The 26724-nt window shown below is 44.0% G+C and overlaps 1 protein-coding gene across 2 annotated transcripts in view; it reads left to right on the top strand.

Moving 5' to 3' along the window:
• The window catches only part of acap3a (ArfGAP with coiled-coil, ankyrin repeat and PH domains 3a), a 65020-nt gene that overhangs the window by 18217 nt on the left and 20079 nt on the right, over positions 1-26724 (top strand). For both annotated transcript variants that reach the window (XM_079496035.1, XM_079496036.1), the window contains exons 2-9: positions 8324-8381; positions 12518-12637; positions 13626-13679; positions 20750-20808; positions 21819-22002; positions 23994-24038; positions 24150-24245; positions 25018-25092. In XM_079496035.1, coding sequence (XP_079352161.1) covers positions 8324-8381; positions 12518-12637; positions 13626-13679; positions 20750-20808; positions 21819-22002; positions 23994-24038; positions 24150-24245; positions 25018-25092 — 691 coding nt within the window. The remainder of the gene's footprint in view (positions 1-8323; positions 8382-12517; positions 12638-13625; positions 13680-20749; positions 20809-21818; positions 22003-23993; positions 24039-24149; positions 24246-25017; positions 25093-26724) is intronic.

Raw genomic sequence — 26724 nt, 5'->3', positions numbered from 1 at the left:
AATAAAAATCATAGGTCATCTCTCCTACACCAAATAAAGTGTGAAATCAACACTTTAATAGAACACGTTTTTCGGCAATATCTTTGCTTTATTTTCCAGTCTTTTGCAACTTTTTGGGGACAGATTTCCGCAAGAACATTATATTGTGCCCTTCAGGCATGCTGCTCATTGATGATTTATGTGTTTCTGTGGTCCCTGTGTGGTGGAGAAGCACCACAGACGTGTACGGGGACGGCGAAGGGGACCCAGACAGGGGTGTGGCACACATGAGGTGCGGCAGAAAAGCAGACAGGCAAAAGTTCAGCCTCAGCGGGCAGCCTGGTCATCTGAGGTAGAATACTCCAGTCTCAACCCCCTGACAGACTAGATATCTCCTCTCCAAAATAAGGAGTGTTGATTTTGCAAGGTCGGTGTGCAGTCAAGAGGGGAATATGTTATGTGAGCCAAGAACAAATCCCCAGCTCCTGACACAAACACCCCATTCTCTTATCTCCCCCTCTGTGTGTGTGTGTGTGTGTGTGTGTGTGTGTGTGTGTGTGTGTGTGTGTGTGTGTGTGTGTGTGTGTGTGTGTGTGTGTGTGTGTGTGTGTGTGTGTGTGTGTGTGTGTGTGTGTGTGTGTGTGTGTGTGTGTGTGTGTGTGTGTGTGTGTGTGTGTGTGATTACTAATGGTCTGACGCGATCTCAGCTGGTCTCCATATGCAAATTGACTCTCAAAATAAACCCATCCCAGAGTCAGACCCAGCCCAATGCATGCCTTTCTGAGTTCCGTACTTGTTACCACCACCTTCCCTCTCGCTCCTCTATAGTTATTTCCCGGTGTCAGTCAGAAAAGGTGAGCTCAGGCACCTGTCCCATAAGCATCAGCGGTAGGCCATGCAGTGCATGCTGGCCAGACAGATGGGACACTGTTGGCATGCATAGCATGTCAGCTGTGGTGCTATACGTATACGCATGTCCTCTCCCTTGAAGACACACAGAGTGAACATGCATAGCATGTCAGCTGTGGTGCTATACGCATGTCCTCTCCCTTGAAGACACACAGAGTGAACATGCATAGCATGTCAGCTGTGGTGCTATACGCATGTCCTCTCCCTTGAAGACACACGGAGTGAACCCTAATTTATAATTTGTTGCACAACGGAAACAAATTAAAGAAATTATTAAGCTTAGCTCATTCACCCTGGCGCTGTCATCTAGAGCAAAAATGGGCTTTCTCTCCGATTTCATATTTGTCATCTCCCAATAACAATTGTTTTACTTGTAGCAGGCAGCACTGCCACCTGTATGTGAGCCCGCAGCACTTGCCCTAGCCTCGACAACCTTAGCAAAGGCTAAAATGATGTAATTTACCTAGCATATTGTAGACATAGCATTCTATAGTGTATACTTTCATTGTACAGATATCCTACTGTTAGACGGATGTTATGTTCTTAGCTTACTTGTGTGTGTGTGTGTGTGTGTGTGTGTGTGTGTGTGTGTGTGTGTGTGTGTGTGTGTGTGTGTGTGTGTGTGTGTGTGTGTGTGTGTGTGTGTGTGTGTGTGTGTGTGTGTGTGTGTGTGTGTGTGTGTGTGTGTGTGTGTGTGTGTGTGTGTGTGGTCAATTTGTGTTGGGGGGCGAGTCAGGGGTCAAGAGACATGGCCAAGGCATTTCTGGGGGTCCCCAGCCAAAAACATTTGAGAACCCCTGGCCTTTGGTGTGTTTGTGTGGCATTAGAGGCATTGGAAACGTCCTCCGGTCTCAGCCTGAAGGGTATTTCACTGCCCTTTTCAGAATTGTATGAGTTTTAGCTAAATCCTTAGAGAGGACTGACATACTGTATACGCCTCTCTATAGGCACGTGACACATGAGGACGCTGCTGGGTCAGGTAGCAGTTAGGCCTGTCACTGACACTTTAGTCGGTACTTTACTGAGTGCCCTTGGGGGAGTGTGGGCTTTGGCATGCAGCCTGAAAGTCCTGCATGGTGCATGGTCCTCTCAGAGGACCAATGAAGTCGGTGCTGGGTTTTTTCACACCCGGCTTCTTAAGGTCACTCTCCACCAGTTGTCGGCAGCGGTAAGTGTAGTAGTCTGAATTAGTCTATTTACTGGAGAGCGACCTTTACACATCTTTATTTCCTCCCTGACAGACCCTCTCCACCCTGCCAATTCCTCCAATCTTCCCATCCCCTTTCTACTCCCCATACCCACTCCCTCACCCACCCCATAGCCTGCAACGCCCCCCCCATACTCCCATCTTCCCATCTTTGTTACCAAGCCGTTGCAGTTCCTACCTAAAAGCCCCTCATACCCCCCCCCCCCCCCCCCTCACTGAGCCATTGTCTGGCCACCTTAACAACTGTGCCCACATGATGTGACCAGCTCGGGTCACATCCGAGATGTGAACCGAGAGGAACCTGAAGCAGCTCACTTTCCAATGGAGCACTGCAGATGGCACGTGCAAGTACGGCTGGTCCTCTAGTGGCCATAATCTGGGTCAGAAATGTACTGTTCGTGCAAAGTGTACAATTTGTATGCAAATTGAAACGGGGGGGGGGGGGGGGGAGTAGCCAGTTCAATGCCCAGACACATGAGCGATACTTATGCCAAGTTAAATTTAGGAGTCAATTGGACAACTGGTCCGCTGTGGGGACACGAAGCACCCACAGACAAAATCCATGGCTTCCTCTTGAAAGTAGTGAGATCAGATGAGTCAGATGACCAGTAGTCATTAATTGCATGAAAGCCCATAATTTGCCTGAACTCAGGCTGTGTCAGACAGCTGTTTAGAGAATCCTAAACTTAGGCCCACCAAGTCCTAATTTAGGAAATGTATAGTACTGCAAGCTGTTGGTGGTCCTGCTGTATTCAATCTACTGAATGAGTATTTGTGCGGGTGGGTGGTGAAATGGTGGGTGGGGGGGCACTGTCTCCAAGTCTATTTGGCTATTGCCTTGGAAACGGGGTTTGGTGAATAGCTGCCACTCAGCTGTTGGCTACACCCTAGTATTTGAACCAGTAGGACACTGGAAGGGGGAAGGGAAGGAAGAAACCATAGGCTCGCTGCAAGACTGAAAATATTGTCCAGTGCCTCAAAATTGTAACCCTGTGACGGATACAGCTTGGCCCTGTTTGTACATGACTCGCACAGAACATGCAAGTGAATCTGCTCATCCGATGACAGCTTAATGCCTGTGCTCCTGGCATGTTGTAATTGAGGCATAAATGAGTAATTATTGCTGGAGCACACACATGGTCTGTGAAGCCATTAGTGCAGATGTGTGTTGAAGACTATCTGAGGCTCAACAGCACTCTCTCTTTGGGTCTGCAGTAATGGAACCGCTGTTGATCGCAGGATTGGGGGCCTTCTCTCTCACAACAGTGTAGTGGTGCCAATTTGAGTAAGAGGAGACTCAGGAGAGCATGTACGCTTTCAATTGGAAATAAAAGCCTGGGCTTGTGAAGTAATAGCCTGGATTTTGAAGGCATTTCAGGAAGGGTATTTTGGGAGGCATTTGAACTGCTCCTGCCACCTCCACCCTAAAAGCATTAGGGTCGGGTGACTCGTGTTACTACAGATGAATGGTTCAGGCACTGCAATTTTAAGTTAATGGAATGTTGAAAAATCACACCCGTGTGAAGTGAGGGGCGCTAATATATTAAAGTCTAACTCATGTTGATTAGGTGATGTAAAACAAACGGTGCCAACACAAACATTAAATTCTCTTTATTGTTAATGGCATTTAATGTTTGTGTTAGGTACAAGATGACGTACATTTTCCCATCATTGTCAATGGCGTTTTTAAAACAAACATTGAACTAAAAACAAACATTAAACCTGTATATAGGAGGGGCTAGCACCCCTCAAAAATATATGACTTCAACCGGATAATTGTAATTATTTTGGAAGATGCCAAGAAATAAGGCAGTACGGTGATTGAAATATGAGTCTCCCCCTCTCTCTCCGCAGGATGGCTGGTAGAGACTGTGTGGGGAGGTAGGATGTTTTTTTGCGTGTGTCCAGCCAACTCTGAAAATAAGCTGGACCTGGATCTTTGGTACTATACAGTATGTGCTTGACATAGCAGCATAGCTAGAGGGCACCTGCCTGACCCTGCATTAGCCTGTGTAGTGGGCCAGCCTTCTCATGAGAGGAGGAGAGCTGGACAGGGCTTGGGCATTAGAAGCCATGCATGCACTGCAGTGCAACTAAGAATAAACCAGGCAAGTCTGCTGCTCCGTAGAGCTGAAGAACATGCTCAGGAACCACCCCCTCCAATCACCCATTCAGACTCACAATCCTCTGACCTATTTAAACTATAAAGCAATCAATATTCGAACAAAATGCTGTCATGCCATGTCACAATGGGGCCCTCGGACTGACAGAGCCTCCTTCCCCTGGGCCCTTACCCACCCTCGCCTCCCCGCCTCCCATCCTGCATGGCCCTGCACTGCAATTGCATCAACTCTGGGGTGTCACTTTCATTCCGAGAGTGAAACTAAAGCCTGAGCCAAGCTTGCATTAGGACATGTTAGTGAGCTTGTAGATGATAGATCTGCTATTTTCTGCAAGTGATACCCTTGCACAATTGAGTAAATTAGGCTTTAGTTTACTTTACACTACTGATTTTGCAGTGTGGTCTCACAAACCCTCTCTCCCTTATCGATTAATTCCTGCTTTGCTGGTTGTTAACGTTAGCTCAGATTAAAGGTATATCGAGCAGTGTGAGACGGAGCAAAGAGCAGATTAAAATCGAACCGCTCACTTATTCCAGAGGGATATCACTGAAGCGAGCATCCAGGCTGAGCTACAGCTGTTCTCATTTGTATGCTGGTGCAGTGCAGGAAATGAGGGACAGCAATGCAACTCATTGGTACTTCCCACACTGAACCACCCACCTCTTGCAGGTTCAGTTGATGCGCCCCAGCTGGCGGTTGTGTCTGGGAGCCCATGGCTGCTTGTGTTTTTAGGGGTCAGTACCTGGGCCCGGTGTTGACGGTCTCCTCGGCCTCCCACCTGCTCTGTACCCATACACAGGCCACCGGCGGTCCACTCTGCCTGGGTTGGTCTTCCAAAACACAAGCCCTCTGGGGCATCTGTGCTCAGCTGCAATCACTCTCAGCCATGCAGCTCACAGAGAAGCAGATGAGAGATAGAAATGAGCGACTGGGAGCGCATATACTGCTGCATGCCAATAATGCTGCGACACCTTTTTCTATGAAGCTTCTCTCTCTCTCTCTCTCTCTCTCTCTCTCTCTCTCTCTCTCTCTCTCTGCACAGTCATATCCTGTCTTCATTTAGCTCTGAGGCTGTAAAGAATGGAATTTTTTTACACTTACACTTAAATTAACAGTGAGGATTTGACTGCGTGCGGTCAGGCACCATGTGAATTTAGTTAAGATGTGAGGTGGCTTGTGATTGCGAAAGAAGATAATCAGGTCGTGTGCGTGACTGCGTGTTCCTCTCGGGGAGCTTTGCTGTAGTAAACAGCACATCAGTCCTTTCCTCTCTGGACGCCCTGTCAGCACGTTGATGGGCCAGGAACCAGCCTGAGCCCTGCTTGCACAGCACAATCTCCGCATTTATTATGCTTTTTTTAACACCGCTGTGGTCCTTGAACGGCAATGTTCCATGTCGGAAATAAACCTCAAAACGATCCCAGATTAATCCCGAAGACAAGCTGCTGCATGTCGGTTTCAGTCTGCTCTAACCGGTTCTGAACTCCTGCTGTGTGGTGTTTCACCAGTGTTAATAACACCTATACCTGCATTATAAACTGGTTTATGCTGGTCAATCAGTGACGCCCCTTACCGTTCTTCATGGAGGAGATTTGAACCAGTGTTTACTGCCACTGTGTGACATAGTCTATAGATAGATTCTTTAATGGCGCCTGTTCCATTGATCACTCCTTAGGGTGACATGGCTGTCGCATGCTTTCAGTGGCCTTGTTGTGTGAGTCATGTTATTATCTAAGTGGCCACTCCACTGTGTGTGGCGTGAGTAAGGGTCAACTTGCAAGCACATTGGGGACCACTGCGGCCCACTTAATGAAGGGTTGCCATAGCTACATGCCTGGGGCTGGGGGGTGTCTATGTGGATCCATTATTAGAGGCATGTGCATTGAGGTGGGGAGGTGGGGGTTTGGGGCCCCCGGGGGTCATCAGGAGCAGCTGTCCTGCAAGCCAGCCCCCCTGCCCCCCGACCGTACGCTAGGGAGACACATCTGGCAGGCCAGGGGCTCAGAAGGCCTCTGACCATAAGGCTCATTGAAGCCTGAGCTGGCTTCACTTGTGGAGGAATCGTTCTGTTGAGAGGTGTGCTCCAAATGTACTCGGAGGCAGAGCACCAGCCTTGAATCTGATTGTACCTGCATTAACCACTTACCGTAAGCCCTATTCAAAAACAGCTGATCTACAGGCTCAACGTACAATCTACATTACAAGCTTAGAAATCTGCTATTCTTTTGTGGGAAGCTTTTTGTTGTTGTTGACAATTTGTATTATTTTATCTTCTGTGCCTATAATGATTGGCATTCACAAAATAGAGAATGCAGGTAAACAGGGGTTAATTAAAGAGGGGATATCTGCAATGTGGTTTGGCTTTCGCAATGAAATCACTGTCCATAGCAGCTGGTAGAATCAATGGTCATTAGAAAGTGCTTGTCAGTTTATAATAAATAAGTGCTTGTCAGTTTATAATAAATAAAGTATAATTGGACTATCACTGGCATGCCAATAATTAAATGCAGGTGACAAGTCTGAGGAAAATGGGCCCCCTCAAACAGCTTTCTCTCTTTCTGCCTCTTTCTCTCTCTCTCTTGACTCCGTATTATCACATAATTATTAAAAAAAAGGGATGTTTCTAAAAAGAACATCAATGAAAACCTTATGAGTGGGCTAGCCTCTGTGGTATTATCGCTGGGCGTGGTGAGCAGGAGGGTGTGGCCTGTAAGAGATCAGTTGAGGTTACAATAACACGTGCGTGGAACAATAATAGTATGGTATCGCTTAGTTAGGTAATGTATGTTTCCAGTCCTCTTTATTTTTTGTGTGCGTGCGTGTGCTCGTGTATTTTGATGGAGGCAGTGGGAATAGAGTTTGTGGGGGTGGTGAGGCAGAGGAGAGCGCACGTGCCTGCAGTCCTTCCTCCCCCTGAGCACGCTGCAGCCCAGCCAAGCAAGCTAATCCACCCAAGGCCAAGGGAGGGATGAGCGAGAGAGAGATGCATATTGTGGCAGCCACTCATGGTTGATAATACAGTACAGAAACAGATATTACAGTACAGTACAGAAACTTTCACAAAGTTGCTGTGTGAGGTGGCTGTTGTCTTAATTCACAGACAGATGTCCTTTCCCCCTCTCTCTCTTTCTCCCTCTCTTTAATAAAAAGAACATTTATTTTAAATGTTGGTTTGTGTTTAACTCGTTAGAGTAAATTAGGAGTCTAATCTGTGGAAAACTCTACTGTTCTGTAGTGGTGAATCAAGATTCATAATACTCTCCCACAGTGAGACAGGGAGCAGGCTTTGGAGGTTGGGCAGCAGTGACAGAAAGCAGAATAACAATCCTTCGCCTCTGACCACAGCCCCATATATAAAGCCACTCTCTTATTGACATGAAGCTGTCAAATGAGCATTGGGAGGAACCTCCCCACAGCTGTGGCCTCTGAGGAATGATGTTTGAGTTGACGTCAGCCAGCCGGTTAGCCCACTCCTGACTTGTAAATCATCCTCCACCCAGGGACCTCCAGATGTGGTTGGGTGTGGTAGTGGTGTTGGTTCTGATATTGGTGTGGGCAGCAGTGGCTGCGGTGGGTAGGTGCATTGAGGTTTTTTGGTCCATGATGGTAAAAGTCACATTGATTAATTCCTCGTATTTGTGTGACTGTGCTGAGCTGCTCTTGGGACAGTGTCTGAGTCACTTAAGGGCGCTCCCTCAGCAGTACACTCGACTCAAAACCTCTGCCCTTTATGCTCGAACATGTCTGGGTTTTGGCTCTCCAGAACAGCCCTCTGACACTCTTCGATTTATGGAACACCATACGCATGCTGTCTGAGGACATGGAGAAATCAGAAGCAGATTGCAGAATGGCAGTGCTTTCCAGTGAGAGAAAGTTACTTTCTGTGGTATCCACCAGGTTAAAAAATGAAAGAGACATGGGACGAATTTTGGATATATTCTTTCTTTTATCGTTTTGTTTCTTGGACTGGCTGTTTGGGAGTTTTGTAATTTTGCTGCTGCATTGTACTTGTATTATGTACCATTTTGGAAAATAAACATTTGATGATTTGAATTATTAAAAAAAAAAAGAGTTCACACCATTTCCTTATGTTTCCCCTCCGCAGGGCAAATATCGATGAGGTGGAGACGGAGGTTGTGGAAATCGAAGCAAAGCTAGATAAGGTAAGACAGTCCCATGGCATGTGCACTGTTCTCTGTGAACAAAGTTTTAATCATCTCAATGCCAAACTTGACCTCACCAAAACGAGATCATAAACACAGTCCAACCCTTGTTATAGTAGCCTACTAGCACAGGGGTTCTCAATCTGTGGGTTGGGACACCCAGGGGGGTCCCCACATGATTTTGAGGGGATCCCTAGATGCCAGTGAAGTGACAGTTTAAGGTATTAAGGTCTTAAGGCCTCTTAAACCCTCTTCCTGCCAATGCCGTAGACATAGGCCTACGGCAATTAATAAATATCGCACTCCCTGCCACTGCCGCAGATGTACGTTAATTGGTCTTTTATAGTGCTTAAGATCGATCAAGTCATAATGCTACACATTAGCATGCTTGCTAGCTGATGTTGTCAACAGCAGTGCGGCGTGCCATCTTGAACTGCACACATGTAACAGAGAATGGTGATTCCACTCGCAATACCTGTATTATGGTATTCTCAACCTTGAGATGTTTGTGTTTACACACACCCTCAAAGCTGAACATAGGAAAACTGGTCAAATATTGATCAAATTGTCAAAATAATATAAGAAAGAGGCAACTTTCTACAAGCTCTGTGAGCTTGTAGATACAAGTGAGCTTGTAGATACAAGCTCTGTGAGCTTGTAGATCTGCTATTTTCACAATATTTATCTGTGGAACCAAGTCAAACTAATTGTAATGCCTCAACTACTGCACTTGGAATTGTAGGGTGTCAGGGTTGTCAGGGTCCCCAGTTCAAATATGATTTGGTATTTTGGGGGGTCACGGCCTGAAAAGGTTTGGAACTGGGAAGCAGACAAGCCACGCAATATATGGCTTCCCATAAGGCAGAGCTACTGTTTGTATAATTGGATTTTGTTTTAGTACGGTATCGGTGCAGGCGTAATACAAGCTTCTTGTGAAATGAATATATTACAAATGCAACCTATTCTTGGATTATTATTACAGTGTAATTACATTACAGTACATGCTCCATAAGGAATAACATTAGAAATCGGTATTGCAGGATTAAAGGATAATGGCTGTGAAAGTGCCACACTGCTGTCTAATTGTACAGGGTTTACAAACAAAGTGATTTACACAGTAACATCCACTCTCGCAGCAGGCCTTTCAAGGCTTTGATTAAACCCAGTCCCTTAGTAGCTCTGGATCAATAGCTGCTCAAATGTAGTTTTTGTTTTATTTTAAAAGAAAATGTCGATGCTTGCACATGGAATCTAGTAAGGTAAATATGCTAAACATACACATCGACTTGTAGCTAGAGAAAGTAAATATACCCTTACAGATCCATTTGGTTACATTTGTATATTGTAGTGATGGCCAAACGTTAACCGCTTAGAAATTGGTATGGTTAACCGTTAAGAAAAAGAAAAAGATGATGCATTAACGAGCGTCAACAAGCATCAGCTGGACAGACGCACAACACCTCCCCTCTGTAGTGCTTTAAACGGAAATTCTAATTTCTCTCCAAAAGCTCTTAAATATTTTGGAATTATGATTAAGGATTACTGTGATTATGGTAAGCTCACATTTCATATCACACACACCACCACTGTAACTTACACTAGCCCTCCCCAAAAAACTATTAATCGTTAATTAATTGGTAAGGTCTATCAGATGAGTTACAAATGAAGACTGGATTTTACGTAACTTTGTTAACTTAACCGCTGAGGGGCACGACATTTAATCAATCTCAGTTTTGCTTAGCATGTTTGTTGAGATGCGAGCCACCAATGACATTACTGTCTATCAAAGCATCCGGTTTCCCCTTAACGATGGGGCCAGATGTTTGGCCTCTAATGCTAATGTCACATGTCCATCTGTTCCGTTTGACCTTGAGTTACAGTATGTGTCTGTGAGAGGAAGGATTAATCAGTCAGTCACTGCTCGCTCTTCACTGTCATCATTTTTCGGAAACCGCTATTATGGCTCCTTTGGGCAATCACTATGAAATAGCCAAATTGTTCAGGACACTAAATTGACATTGTGATTGTGGCCTGGCATCAGTCACATATTTGGTATTCTCTTGAGAGACAGTAACTGCAAAATATAACGTTTATATGCTATTTTTTATAAATTTACCCAAGGTAGGCTATGTTCAACAAACGATGGAGCAATAGCATATTGATAGAACAATATGTGCTGTTCTGGGAGTGATTTGAGGTTGTTTTCGGAACTCTGCATGAAAGACGCTAATCCAATTACAGGGTTTGAAAATTAGATTATGTGCGGGAAAGAAAATCAGAACAAGGAACTTATTGAGCCAGTGATGCATGCTGTGCTGTGTATTCACTCTGTCACTCTCATTGCAGATTACCAATGTTCTAAGCACTAAAATATGAAGAAAATCCTGTTCCTATCCGTATAATATTTTACTCATTCATATTCTTTCATCTTTATCCGTATAATATGATAAATAAATAGATGAAGTTGTTTCAGGGTGGCTTAAAGCAATCTCAGCCTTTCATGTAGTGATCCAAAAATGACAGGACACTTTCTTGCAACCCCCCTCTTGCTGTTGTAAAGTTCATAGAATGAACTATGATGCCAAACCCTAATTTGTTACACACTGTCTTTCTAGGATATATTATTTGGAAAATGACTGGAAGAAGTCTAGATGCTGTAAATATTAGAGAAAGACATATCTTTATATGCTTTATAAATGATCTAATATGAACTCAACCCTTTCCCGCCTAAGATTATCTTGTGATCCATCTGTGGGTCTCGACCCCCAGCTTGAGAGCCGCTGCCCTAAGTGCTGAACATGCTGTGACCATATTGTTAACCTTGCCATGTGTGCAAATTGCAATGTGTGTACATGAATGTACAGTGCATTCATTCCCTGTGCCAACTGCCAAGTGCTTTTGAATGGGGTTTTTATGCTCTATCTCAACAGTGGAAACTAAGTCGATGTTTTATTGCTTGCACACACACACACACACACACACACACACGACACACATACACACACACACACACACACACACACACGACACACACACACACATGACACACACATATTACAGTAGCATGACCCCAACTGCTGAAGCACTAATTCACTGATCTGCTTGTCTTTTCTCTGCATGAGCAAACAGGTGGGATTCCCCACTGTCCCTTCCCAGCACATTTCTCAGCCCATTCTCAGCCCTGGGGGGCTCCTCTTGGGAATTAGTGAGAGGGACAAGGTTGCTCAGCCTCAACGTCTGCTTAGCAGCTGGGAGGAAGTGGGACTTTGCTGGTGAAGAGGGTATTGAGGAACCGAGTCTGGCTTGAGAACACAGAGAGAGAGAGAGAGAAAGAGAGGGGGGGGGGGGGGGGGGGGGGGAGAGAAGGGGGAAAAATCCTTTCAGGATTGGAGAAGCAAAAGAAAGGATATTAGGGAAATAAGCTACGGCACATATAACAAGTTAAGTGGTCAGAAGTTAACCCTTCTGACAGGCCTTTGTTACTGTAAAGTTTTATTTGCACCAAGAAAAATCAACTGCAACCTATTAAATCAAAAAGTTCCTCAGAAAACATTCATGTTCAAAGTTCAAGCCACAGCCCTAAATGACCAGTGTCTGACTTAAGTCCCCAAGTCCTGGTTAACATTAAGACTTCATGCTATTCTCATAATGATGTCATAGGCTAACATGTGTACCCAACCTGAGAATGTACACTACCACGCTCCATGTTACCACAGCTGATAATTGAATACTTTAGAAAGAAAACATGCAACTGTGTGACATGCATAATGTCCATGTGTGGTGATGACAAGCACATGCTTAAAAGCAGAAAAATAGAGTGTCTGATGCTGCACGCTGGAAATAGATGTGAGAGGTTTGCAATAGAGCATCTGATGCAGAATACATTCCTTGATGTGAGTGTCGTGCAGAGCAGATTTCTCTCTCACTCCTGACTATAGACACGCACAGACGGACAAACCCAATTCTAGACGGCCCGCCTCCTACAGTAACACACCTTAATAATTGGACATGTTCATATACTTCACAACATGTTATGCTATATTACACATAGACACAAAACACTTTGATGTTGACCGGTTGTCCCTGGCACACTCATAACACTAACTAACTAACCCATCCCTCTCTTTCCTCCCCAGCTGGTGAAGCTATGCAGTGGGATGATTGAGGCGGGGAAGGCTTATGTCAACGCCAATAAGCTCTTCGTCAATGGGATCCGGGACTTGTCCCAGCAGTGCAAGAAGGAAGAGATGATATCGGTGAGGCTCCGATGACGCTGGTCCAGTTTGTGTGTCCAATCTGTCCAAATCAGGGTGTCTGTCCACTAATTGTTGAGTTAACCATATGAACCCCAGCCTCTCTATTCTGGGACGAGCATCATTCAGCTCACAACATGTTGCGTTGCGGCAAAGAGATTTAGTGTTAAGTGAAATATTTGCGTAGAGCCCTGGGGAACTCTGGTCAACTAAGAAAAAGGTTTATGTGAAGTGGTTAAACCTGGAGTCCTTCGTGGGCATTGTATTATGCCGGGTGAAAAGTATGGTAAATAATATACTGTCTGTTATTATTACATAATATTATTCATTGGTCACTCACAGTCACTGGATAACTGATACAGTATGGTGGGAAACCATTTCTTAGATTGTCTTCACGGTCGCTCCCTCTACACATCACAAACCATACGATTTAATTTAACTCTTGATGGTCTGTTTCTTGACACTCGAGAGTTAAATTGATGTGCAGGTTTTTATAGTGTAGTTGGCTCTTTGCTGACAGATGCAGACTCATTGCCGCTGACTTTAAGTGCTATTAAAAGCCTTCTTGGCTTCAACCTTATCATGACTAATTCCGAGTTTAAACACAATTAAACTTGTGTTCGTATTTGTATTTTCCATCGTAAAAAAGGAAAGTAGGAAAGAGAATCAGGCCTGGAATTACATTTCCCGTTTTCTGTGCAACATTTGCGTTAAAAACTAATCTGTCTAAATCATGAAAATTAACTTTGAGGACATTAAGCAGTTTCCACTTTAATCAGCTTCCACTTAGTGTGTAGCCTTTTCATTTGGTACCACGCACGCTATGAATTCAGATAAAGTCGACATTCCCGCACAGTAGTGGCAGTAGTTTTGATTCACAGTACCGTACAATATTACAGCAGCACTTCTTCTTTATCTGCATGATGATGTACTTAAGGAATGTCTAACGCAATATACACTGAACGCATTGTGTGTGTTGTTTTCATTGCAGGAGTGTCTGGAAAAGTGTGGGGAAAGTCTCCAGGAAATCGTCAACTACCACATGGTAGGTCTGCCGCCAACCCCCCCCCCCCCCCCCACACACACACACACACACACACACACACACGCACACACTTGTCCCCATACGTATATGGGGACATGCTGTGAGCCAGCACTGGAGACACGCACCTTATCAACGTGTCTCCACATGCTAACGCAGAGTGGCATTTAGGTCCCACATGGGTCCTCTATCCCCTTTTAGTAAATTCCCAGGGTCCAGTTGACCTTTACGTTAAGTTCAATCAACATGAGTTAGACTTTAATATATTAGCGCCCCTCACTTCACACGGTTGTGATTTTTAATGTCAAGGACCACAGTTGACCACGGACCACAGTTGACCACGGACCCCCAATTGACAATCTATCTATACTGTAAAAAAGTTATTTTAACTGAGGGTTTACACATGCAACCAAATGGACCCATAAGGGTGTATGGGTCCATTTGGTTATTAAAGTCCTATATTCCATACGTCCAATGTCTGGTTTATATTCTCAGACAAATCAGTCTTTGATCATTGTGTACATGACCATACATTGGCTTGATTATTACTGTACCTTCATTACCTTTTTCTTTGTTAATAATAAATACATTTTAATAATAAATAAATAATAAACCAGAACAATAGGTAATCCAAGAGAATTAAAGAAAACGCACAGACGAAAACGTTGACGACTACCTCATTGACACGACGCGTGTCCCTCTATACCTACTCATTGCATAATTCTGCATTTAGTGAGGCTCTGATTGGCGAGTGCATTTGTGACGTAACACTGCATCTGAATTGCATGCACTGCATCAGATCAGTTTTCAGAAAGTGGAAAACGGAAAGCCAGATTTTAGTGGTAAAAAGAGAACATGTGGAGTGGGTCTTTAACCTTTTAGCTAGGGATCCCCTGGAAACATGTGGAGTGGGTCTTTAACCTTTTAGCTGGGGATCCCCCCAAGTTGAGAACCAGTGCCTTACAGTAGCTACCACAGAGCTCTGATTCTTTGTGATAGCTGTCAAAAACAAGTCCACACTTTCTAAACATCCTCATTAGCTTCCTTTATGTATTCTATTCACTGATCAGACACCAGCAGAGCAAATTTTAAATCTTTTTTGCTTTTCGTCTTCGTTATCGGGTTTTTAATCATGCCGGTTTATGCTCCCACATGAATCCTCGGGGGCTCTGCTACTTCTGTAGCGTTCCAGACCCCCTGCCACTCCTGCGCCTCTGTGGGCCTTTGATGTCCTTTAGCTTGAGCCCATTACGTGTTTCATGACACTTTAAAGAGTTTTTTGAAGAATGTGAACAAAGAAACGTGATGGTAAACCGCCACAGTCCAGTGTACAGGCTGAGAGGGAGGTCAGTAGCACAAATGAAAGGTTAATGGCCTGGGTCACTGAGGCAAGCATGGATTAGCTTTAGGCCCTGTATGACCCCAACATGTCATGCAGGGTCTCTAAAATATGTTCATTGTGTGTGTTGTACATTAAGTATGTATGCTATGAGACTGACCTGGTGCAGGTCCTTAACAGATGAGGCAAGGATGAGTAAATGTGCCACAGATAGGAGGAGCTTGTTACACTCCTGCACATTGGTGCTAAATGTATAGTTTGAGTGCAGGATGACAGTCAGACAGGACATGGGAAGGAGGATGTGCATTGCAAGGCCCCCAAGGCACTGAGATCCCCCTATCATTATGCTGGGAACCCACCGAAAAAGCATCACTCGCGCGCTTTCGTTGTGCATGCAGGTTTTTGCGCGACTGTTCTCGCAAAGCCTGGTCACAGCGGGACATCTGGTCAATGCATTTTAATGAGAATGTGTGCGGACACACTTTTTTTACACCCTGAGCGGGAAATGAAATCTTCACGTGCGTGAGTGAATGCTGCATTCATTAACATGGAGCTTATGCGGCTTGGCCTGAAATTCTACCAGTACATCACTTATTTAGAAGGACATGTACGTACACAAGTACACGATTGTGAAACTATTCATAAAACTTCACATATTGGATCCATAACTGAACATCTGACTGGAAACTTTTAGTAGTAGTTAGTAGTTTATTTATTTGTAGTTACGTTTGAAATGCCTCTCAGCTCCAGTCAACAACACTGCCTTTAGCATTTTTCTGTCTATTTGACGGTCTGTCTGTCTGTTTGATTGACTAACTAACTCACTCACTAACTAACTCTGTGACTGTACAGTACCACACAGAGCAGGATTTGGCATTGGACCAGCTGGCCTGTCCACTGAAGGCTCAGCTGGGTGCTCCCCTCCCTCCCTCCAGTCCGCTTGGGCCCTGATTCTGGCTGGACATTAATACAACTGTCTCTTAGATGCCTTTTTCTTTGTTTCTTTGATGTGGCCGCAGAACAGACCAGGGGGTTGGCAGCATGCATACTGTGTGATATTGAAGCGAAAAGGGGGATTCTGATGAGATTAAAGAGTTTAGAGAAATATTAATAATATTAGGGATTATTTGATCTTTCTGCTGATTAGGGCGCCGACAGCCTTGTGATCCACAGATGATTAAAGGTCCTTACAGTCAAATAAAAAATCAGAACCAACTTACTAACATATTGAAATATTTTGTGCCTGCACAGTAGTAGGCTACGCACTCGGGACCCAAACAGGACCCAAACAATGAAAGAGTGCACATGCAAACTGCTGATTCCTGAATGTCGTTGTAGGCAATGATGTATCATCTATTTTTGCTATTCGTCGTGCAAAGAAAGCGGTTAACACTCATAAGATTTTCAGTGTGGAGAAATGGAATTGCCCACGTCACATCAACCACACGTCACATCAACCACCATCAACCGTGTTTGAGCAGATACGTGGCCATGTGCTCATACACATGCATGCAAAGCAGCATCCAATGAAAGCAGAAAGTCCTGGCCCTTGCCTCGCTCCGTTTCCTGATACAGTTTGGTTCTCTTTTCGCCACTCCAATACCACACAACAGAACAAACAGCCTCTGTTTTCTTGAATGTCAAATGTAAGCCAAGTATAGCTCCTTTCACTTCAACCACATGTCTCTGCTATTCCAAGGATTTCACAATAGATTCTCTCTCTCTCTCTCTCTCTCTCTCTCTCTCTCTCTCTCTCTCTCATATGGACAGAGACGTCCAAACGAATCAGGTCAACATTTAAACAGTCACTGTCTAATTCAAGCGTGAAACACCATATGAATACTCGGTAAATTATTGACACACTTTTGGCTCTCTTAACATGCATTAGAAATGAGTGAAGAGTGGAGAGACCGACAGGGATGCCAAATGAGGCTTACATCTGCAGTAAGTCTGCAGGACTTAATGCAGTAGAACAGTCTCTGAACAGTATGTGTACACTCACTGGCCCAGGATTATCGGTGGGTGGGTGAGGGGTTGACAGGACTCCGGTGAGAATAAGTGGCCCTATGATCAAATCTACATCATGCAGATTACGCTTATAATTGATTGATTGATTGATTGAAATATTTATTAACAGTTTGCAGAATTACAGTACATTTCAAGCACAAACTCAATACAAAGGCTGTTAACTGTGAGTGGACGACCCAATTAAGCATTACACTTGTTTACAAGAGGGTCCACCATGTTCAATTCATCAAAACATTTAGAGACGTACAAATAGACACTTCTATGTAGACAAAGAACAGAACAGTAATTCATCATAATGGAGGTAAAAAGGGAAAAGAAACATATACAGTGAGGGAAAAAAAGTTCTCATTCCGAATGACAATGATGGCATCTGATCTGAATCTGATGGGTATATTCTCAACATGGAAAGCAAAGAAAAACTCTTTAGGGAAGAATTCCCTCTTGGAGAGTTGAGAGTTCCCAGAAGCAAAAAATTGTGAAATTATCTGAAAGAATGGCTTCCCTTTTAGTCAATTACTTATTTTAATTACTGTTCATCTTTGCTATTCACACCGTTATTCTAGGTTTAGGCTTTAACATTTTCTGGCTGAATAGACAGCCACTGAATAAGCAGCCTTATTTAGATTGACAGCTAAAGATGACATGACATCACTCTGTGTCCCAACATGCCACCGGGAAAGAGGAGGAGATGGCACAAAGTGCAAATGATAGTAGTCCTACTGTGATCGAGCATGTTCCTGCCTCATTCCTGTCATCTGATATCAGGTCATGTGGGATTAAATGTGTCACGTTTTCCTCGCCTCCCTGTAGATTACAATTGTACATGTTGACAGTTCTTGAAACCCATTCACACCTTGACAACGTGTTGATAAAATATCTTCATTGGATTAAATCCAAAATGTGTGTGTATCATTAATGTTGACATTATAGAATATGTTTTGATAGTCATTCACTCTCCAGAACATCACATGTTCACATGATCCTCTTTCACAGCAACATCGTGAGTGTTACTTTAACACTGAGAGTGTACAGAGAGCACCTGTGGCATATTAATGCAGACAGACTACAATATCTGCAACGGCAATTTCCACCAAAGTGAACCTATAGTAGATCTGGTTCTGGGCTGCCGCTAGTGTCGGTTCATGGTTCCATTTGCCATAGCCAGTTAGCTTATCCACAGGCTAGAGAGCCACGTCTGTAAGTGTTACTACTGGCTTTGCGAGCCTTTTAGACCCATGCTGAAGCTCTGTTGTTGTTTCACAAAGTTTTAGTTGGTCTTGGTTGGTTATGACTCATGACGATCCTGCCCCAGCTAATGCACAACTAGAAAGGTGTGCTCCTCAGAGCACAGGTCTCCGCCATACCAGGTCGGGTTGCCTAGTCGGGGCCTGCAAACTTTGGAGTCATAGCCAATTGGAATGGCCACAAAGCAGATCCAGGAAAGGGCCCAGCACTTTTCTGCCACTGCATGCTCGCTCGCTCGCACACACACACACACACACACACACACACACACACACGTTTGCGCACACGCACGCATACACAGTCACATACACACACACACACACACACACACACACACACACACACACACACACACACACACACACATAACATGAGGACGTACTTCTTTACTTGATTGGTTAACACAAGACCAACCTCCTTTTGGTTGATTATCTGGTACCAGGGCCGAATCTCAACACCCAGGTGTTTGTGTCCACCACGCTGCACCGAATGTCACATGTGACATTCCCTGATGCCACAACATCTCAGTTCTCACTCCCTGTGTTTTGTAGGGGCCTGTTAAAACCACTTCAATCCTATACTTAGTTGAACAGATTCCCAGGGGCTCCCAGGCCCCCTCCTGCTTTCACTCTACACAAAAATATCTTTGTGGTAAATAGTCAGTCTACAACACATCGCATTGTAGATTTCTATTTTCGGTGTTCTGCCCAGAATAGGGATGCTAGGGTTCAAGTGGTTAAATTGCGTGTATAGCCAAACAAATTGACCACACACGCACAGTCAAGGAGACAGGCCTGCTGTGTCTTTGCAGTCGGCAGACAGATTTACGGTGACAGGGGGTGGGAGACGCCGGCTGCCTCCATGACATGTAGCTCCATTCAAGAGCAATCCCAGAAGCCCTTGGAAGCTCCCGCTCACATTAAAGGCAGTATATTTACCCTGAATGGAAAGATTGGCTCTCCGATTTGCATATTTACAGCCAGCTTTAGGAGACAGACTCTGGGGTGTGACTGAAGGAATTCCTTTGTTCATTAATCAAGTGCAGGGGAGGAAAGACGAAGCATGCAACAGGAAGCGAGGACTACTCTCTAAAAATAAAACGTACCGCCATCTCTTACCGTCGCATAACCTTGAATCAAGGATCAGAACGAAGGAGAGAGATAGGCAGACGGAGATATGCGGAGAAAGAGCGATAAAGTGATGGGGGTGAGGAAGAAATTAGTCATGGATATTAGGGAGTGAGGGAAGAGAAATATAGCAAAGTAACGTATCTCACATTTTACATATGTATCCTTATGGTATACACATACCTAAAGCATGTCTGGTGAATTTTGAGCTTTAGCGTGTCAAGTACAAGATCTGATCTATTCCAACTTTGTTGTAACAAGAGAAGAGCCTGAGGCCCTCAACAGCCCTTCATGTGATTCCTCACATGAAACCTGTCAAAATGCCAGGGACATTGCACTGCTGGTACTTTCATAGGGTTCAAAATTCAAATCGTACTGTAATTCGTCCTGTCCATGACTTCATAATATTGGATTACTCAGCCAGAGATAGGATGCGCAAACCGTCCGCAGACTCTGCTAATTACTCTGTCCACCACTGAGTGCAATGGTTTCAGTGCTGAAGCCAGGGCTCTGACATTTTGTCTGGGGTTTGCACGCAGCATCGGATGCAGGCTCTGCAGTGTCGTCACACGGTACCAAAAGCCTGCTCTCCTCCCACTCTGCTTCCACACTCTCCTCCTCCCAGACTCCCTCCCTTTCTGGCCGAGTGACCTATTTAGCAGCAGCACCGCATGAGCAGCCACTAAGGACGTCCTCAGAGGGAGGGAGGAGGAGGGGGTGGGGGGCATGGTGAAATTGAAATGCAGACCATGGTGTTTATGTGTTACATTGGGTCTGTTTCACTCTCTGTGACATTGTGCATCCATGCTGTTTTGCAGTCATGAAAGGGTGTTTTTTCCCTTACTTTGCTTTTGAAAAGTCTGGACTTTAGCGCCCTCTGTTGGTTGAATGGAATTTGGGAATAGTGCGGCAGTAGAGCATTGCCCCCTTGGCCCTTTCTTATTCCATTGGGATGAGGAATTACCAAATGACCACTATGTTCAAATTAAAAGTGATTCTATGAGGTATTTTTGTTGGTATTTTATTCCATAAGATACTAATAAGGGGGGAAAGAAGCAGAAAAAATGCCTTTCATAAAAGGTCCTCCATTTGTACGATTGCCTTACAATTTAATAACAGCTTCATACAAATGGCTACATACAGCACAATTCAGTGTAGATTCAGCCTGGGAATTTGGGTTTAGATTTCATAGCATTCCTTCTCATGGTCGATGTACTAAGCATGATTGTAATAATCAATCATTATAGTGTACTTGCACAATATTTGTTTTAAAATATACCTCCTTGAAAACTATAGCTGCTCGTAACAAAATAATTGCTTCTGTTGTATTTCAGATTCTATTTGATCAAGCCCAGAGATCTGTCAAGCAGCAATTGCACAACTTTGTGAAAGAGTAAGTAGACCTCAAGATGTGATGTTTGAAATTCAGCAAGGTTTTGGAGTTCAGCTTGTATAAAACATTTAACACAAGTTCCGCATTTTAAGGGGCTAATCGGTAGCTTCCTTTTTTGAACTTTTAACCTATTTTGTGGTTTGAAATATTAAAATGTTAGACCTCTTTGCAGCCAAAGACATGTAGTGTAGTGCAAACAATATCCAACTGTAACTGTTATGACCCTGCATCACGGCAAAATCACTTTGTGTTGATACATCACAAATTCACAATCATGTGTCAAAGCGGATATACGTCAAGTCGGCACCTTGTACATCTGGGCACCTCGAGGATCATTACATGCTTAAACATTCGAGTACTATAGACGAATAACAGTTTATGTCCACACTAATTATCCATAATGTATAAATGATGGATAAGGGGTCAGGGCAACGAGGTCTTTTCGTGGAGGGGTCAGAATAAAATGTGTTATTCGTCTATAGTACTAATTGCTACAAAACCTGTATACCCAGTCATTTGGGGCATAAACAATAAGTTGAAGGATAAAATGAGGTCTGATAATGATGTATTGTGCATGTTCACATCACATCACCTTTTTACATTATTTAACCCATCAGATTCTAAAAATGTCTTCTACATCCTGACAGTTTTCTGAAAAAGCTATGTTTCTATGTCAGTTGTTCTTTGATTTTTCAAAAATAGCAGATCTACAAGCTCATAGCGCGCCACTCGGTGGCGCGCTATGAGCTTGTAGATCTGCTATTTTTCAATAGCTAAAGCATAACATAATGCTAACACCAAAAGGGGTTCCCGCCCAAAATGGGAAGACCATCGAAAATCATTTGTTAACATTTTGGACAACATTTTACATCGAGGTGCCCAGATGTCTGTCAAAACAGCAAAAAAAATATCGCCTAGTTTATGAACAACAAAACCTTTGCAAGTGGCTTGTCGTCGCCCAGCGTAGAAATGACCACACCGGCTGTCTCACTCCATTTTCCATCTTTCAGGGATGTCCGGAAGTTCAAGGATACCAAGAAGCACTTTGACAGGGTCCGTGAGGACCTGGAGATAGCCCAGGTGAAGAACGCCCAGGCCCCCAGGAACAAGCCTCACGAAGTGGAGGAGGCCACCTGCACGCTCAGCATCACCCGCAAGTGCTTCAGGCACCTTGCCCTGGACTACGTTTTGCAGGTCAGTGAAGATAACTCACATCTACCGACCGACCTCATTCACATTTTTTTTTTCCTCCATTTTTTCAAACACAATGAGTGCCACCTGGTGGACAGAAGTGGTGGCGCTTTGGTGCCACGTGATGAGAAGCAATCCCACTAGCGCAGACACAGTGCAGACAAGGCCCTAGCAACCATCCGTAGCAACCGGAGCGCTTCCAAAAATGGAAAATAGCGAGGCATTCTTATATCGATATTAAACGCCTTAGGATGAGTATACTCGTCTAAAAAGCACCTCACGTATTTATTTAATTGGACGAGTATACCCATCCTTAGCATCAAATGTGTTAAGATGAAAATAAAATTTGCCCAAAATAATGATGCCAGAGATACTGAAGATAAGAGATTATAGATTGAGATTAAATTAAGTGACATAAAGGGACAGACAGACAAATCATGCCAGTGGAGATGGTGAAGTATCCCAGTGTTTCCTGAGGGCCTACAGCGATGTCCATGAGTCCACCTACAGTACATGGACGTGGCACTACTGTCACAGAGCCCTCCCTGGTCTATTTTTATACACTGTGGCTTCATTCTGCCAGTATGCTGTGCCCTCCTCATCATGACCATAATGACTGCCTGTGGGAACAAAGACACTGATTCAGTAGGGTATGATAACCCCCTCCCTTTCCATTCTGCTGTCAAAGATTTTACCCTTTCAAGTCTTAATTGAAAGTGTCTCAAGGCAGAAGAGGTCATGGAGTAATGCACCATAATGCACAACCTCACACAGCGCATGATTTTATTTGAGATGTGGTGCCCTATCTCGTTTTTAAATATTTCAAATAGCTGATCTACAAGCTCACAACGTGTCAATGTAGATTGGCTAGTTGAACAATTTCAAAATAGTAAACTATGACTAATAGGTTTAGGGATAAGGGGTAGGGCGGCGCGCAAGATAGGACCCATAAGGCTCCATTTTCGTCGCCGCCGTTACCCGCGACGCGGCCCGCAAGTCAGCCGCTGCCTGAAAATTACGAGTATAGGAGCTTGCTCTGTCCCTAAATGGTATTTTGGTCCAGCGTCACCCGATATCTATTATGCCGACCCCGGTATTTGCGCCTATAGGTGTCATAGGCGTGTTAGCACGCTTTCCCCTTGCTATTTTGGTCACACACATTTGGGAAGGCGCATAGTCGAGTTTAAAAGAGCCCGTAAGCTGTATGCCAAATTAGTTTGGTATAGAGCGGTGCGCACCGGGGGGGGGGGGGGGTTGTTGGGTGGGTGGTTGTGGGGGGGGGGGGGGGTGGTTGGTGGGTGGTTGTGGGGGGGGGGGGGGGGGTGGGTGGGGGGGTGGTTGTGGGTGACACTATTTTGTGCTCTGAGCCACAGACAGACCCAGCCAGGGACACACAGAGTGGTTGCACCACTTAAAATAGGCTGGTATACGTATATCCACTAGAGGGCATTGCTCAACAGTCAGTAATAATATCACAAAACATTTTACATGCTAAGAGCACAAATTCCTATGTGTAGGAGCTATTTATGTTCGTGTGTTGGCATGTTATTTTGGTTAATTTGTAGTTCTGTGTCTAGACACTTGGTGGCTGGCATTTAATTAACTTTAATGAATGTCCCTGTGCATAGGAAGCACAGGGACACAGGTGCGTTAATTAGTGTGGGCAAAGAGTGAAGTGGAGCACACCAGACAGATGACAAAGACACCGAAAAATACGGACAGAGTGAAGAAATTCAAAGGAAATACTTAAGTTAACTGGTACATTCTTGTTGTAGTATTAAGGTGCAGTGCTTCAAAAAGAACTACAGGAATATTGATTGAACTTTGTATATCTGGTTATAGGACACTCCCTTTCCTGTGCATGTAATGGCGAGGTGGCCATTGGTATTTTAATGAAAATCACCTTTACAATCTGTGTAGATAATTGAATTGATTCCATGTTTACATTAGACAAATATTTGCTCATTCACATTCACATCTTCCTCTCTCTGCAGATCAATGTCCTCCAGGCAAAGAAGAAATTTGAGATCCTAGATGCAGTATGTACCATCTCCATCCTGTAGATGCACAGACTAAAGTATTACAATCTGCAAATTATGCAACACCTGTGAACATCTCTTGAATAACACAATTGTGTCTGTCTTCCCTAGATGCTGTCATTCATGAATGCCCAGTACTCACTATTCCAGCAGGGCTACAACCTCCTGCATGAGATTGACCCTTACATGAAGAAACTGGCTGCTGAGGTGAGCAAAACACCCAGCTTCTGCTCAGTAAGCTGTATTTCAGGCCTTGGGCAAGAAGGCGTGATTGGTAAATATTGACAGGGCCATTTGCATCACCAGTGCTGTTTTGTTTGTTGATATATTATTTGTTATATTTGTTTGTTGATATATTATATATTATATATATCAACAATATATATACAATATATATTCTGTTCAACCACTTTTAACCTGCTGGCATCCCTATTTTTGTGTCAAATCACTGATGATTTTTTTTTTTTTACAAAAAATAGCAGATCTACTGTATAAGCTAGCTCACTGCTTGTTGATTGCCTATTTTTGCATGACACCAAGTATACAATTGGGCTACCGGTACGTAGTTAATACTCTGGAGTGTAAAATGTTAAATCTATAAACGTACAGTATGTACTGTATGATAAATTAAAAAGATTAGAGCGAGCTGCATCCATCTTTTACCAATATATTTCAGATGCACATGTTGTGCATTGTGTTAATGAAGAGCAATGCTGTTTCCACAGTGAGCACAGTGCTGAAAAAAAACAAGTCGATTCTTCATTAACAAACATTGATCAGACATTGATCATTATAGGCTTAAACCTCTGCTAGCCTAAACTATGCTTCTTGCTTACCCGCAATCACTCTAGCCCTCATGTAGACATTCACTGAGAATTATTTAGAATAATTCCAAAATGATGAACTTCTCTGCATGAGCCTTGGACAGAGCAGCACTTCATTATCAGTGATCTTGTTGTCATTGTGGCGGTGTTTTCAGCTGGACCAGTTGGTGATCGATTCAGCGATGGAGAAGAGGGACATGGAACATAAACATGCAACAATACAGCAGAGGGTGAGTTACTGCAGCGATAAATGTGAATGTACTGTAGTATAGTCAATCAGGCGATTCCAGGTGTTATACACAGCAGATTCCCTTTACCTATGAAGCTGAACCACATAAACCCTAGCATCCCTTCTCCGGGAGGAACATTCACAGAAAATAGCAGATATTACAGTAGATCGGCTATGTTCGGTGAAGATATTTAGTACCCTTGGGAATCTGAACAGAGCAACACCCCCATATGATAAATTATCTGGCTTATGTTTTTGAGTGGTGTAAACCACTCCTACGACTGGCTTTGTTAGTTTACGTGTCTGTCTGTCTGTGCTCAAAAAATGAGCATGGTTGCTACGGTCACCCAGTTCACCCGGGTGTGATTTCATTACGTCAGACATTACGTCAGACCACAGCTGATCAGGCTATGACCTTACACCACTCAGTTCACACGGGTGTGAATTTTTGAGTGGTGTAAACCACTCCTACAACTGGCTTTTGTGTGCAGAAAAAAATGAGCATGGTTGCTATGTTCAAAATAATTTCTGACGTAATTAAATCACACCCGGGTGAACTGGATGACCGTAGCAACCATGGTCATTTTCTCTGCACAGAAAAAGCCAGTTGTGAAATCACATCCGGGTGTGATTTCATTACGTCAGATCAGAGCTGATCAGGCTACATAATACCTTACCTTATTTCATTACGTCAGACATTACGTCAGACCACAGCTGATCATGCTATATAAAACCTTACACCACTCAGTTCACACGGGTGTGATTTTTCATATATGTTCCTGGTTTAGTCCGATAGTCGGATAGATGTAGATGTAAATGTGTGTTCAATTCAGACCAAGTCTGTTGCCTGGCCCAGTGCTTCTGTTATAGCTATAGGATTAAAGGTGACAAACCGGAGAGTGTTTGAGGCCAGATATTGATTTAACTGTTAAGTTTTAAGAGATACTAATCCTACTGGTTGTGGGTTACAATGATCAGCACATTAGGTATATCCCAATTCCCAATATACAAGCAGTAGTGCGTTGTCCTCTTGATATTGAGGCCACCCCCTTTACTTTGTGTAACTAGCGATCTGCATCTTTATAGGCATTTTATAAACATTGTCAAAAATGTCGACATTTGAACCACGCTATCCCCCTCAAGGTACACAGATAGTAGGCTGAATACATGTGTAACCGGACTTACAGTAAGTATAGGTTTACAGGAATTTCTGGTAGGCTGGTAGGTTCCGGTAGGAGGTTACACTGATGGTCACCTCGTTTACCAGTCTTTTGGTTTCATAATGAAGGGTGACAGCCATCCATGAAGGATTCACTCTTTGTTGTCTACCTACTGAATTATTGAGGAGCCTCTCTCATCAGAGGGCCTGTCCTAGGCTCCTCTGTACCCCAGGATAAGTGACCATCTGTCAGATGACCAGTCAACCATACTGCCCTCCAGCTTCTGTGGTCTGGGCTAGAGGCTGCAGGAAGGGCCAGGTCCTTATTGATCTGTTTTTGAAGCAGAGTAATAGCTTCAAACAACACTCCTATGGTCAAGGGAGTTGTGTGTTTCTAAACATTCAGTGTGTCCCTGCCAGGAGACCGAGTTGGTTGGGGAGAGAGACACGGAGACTTGGGTAGTTTCTTAAAAG

Source organism: Electrona antarctica, assembly GCF_951216825.1.
Source record: "Electrona antarctica genome assembly, chromosome: 2".
In the NCBI taxonomy this organism is placed as follows: Eukaryota; Metazoa; Chordata; class Actinopteri; order Myctophiformes; family Myctophidae; genus Electrona; species Electrona antarctica.
Note: the sequence above shows the minus strand (reverse complement) of the source record. Positions and strands in the feature narration are given on the sequence as shown.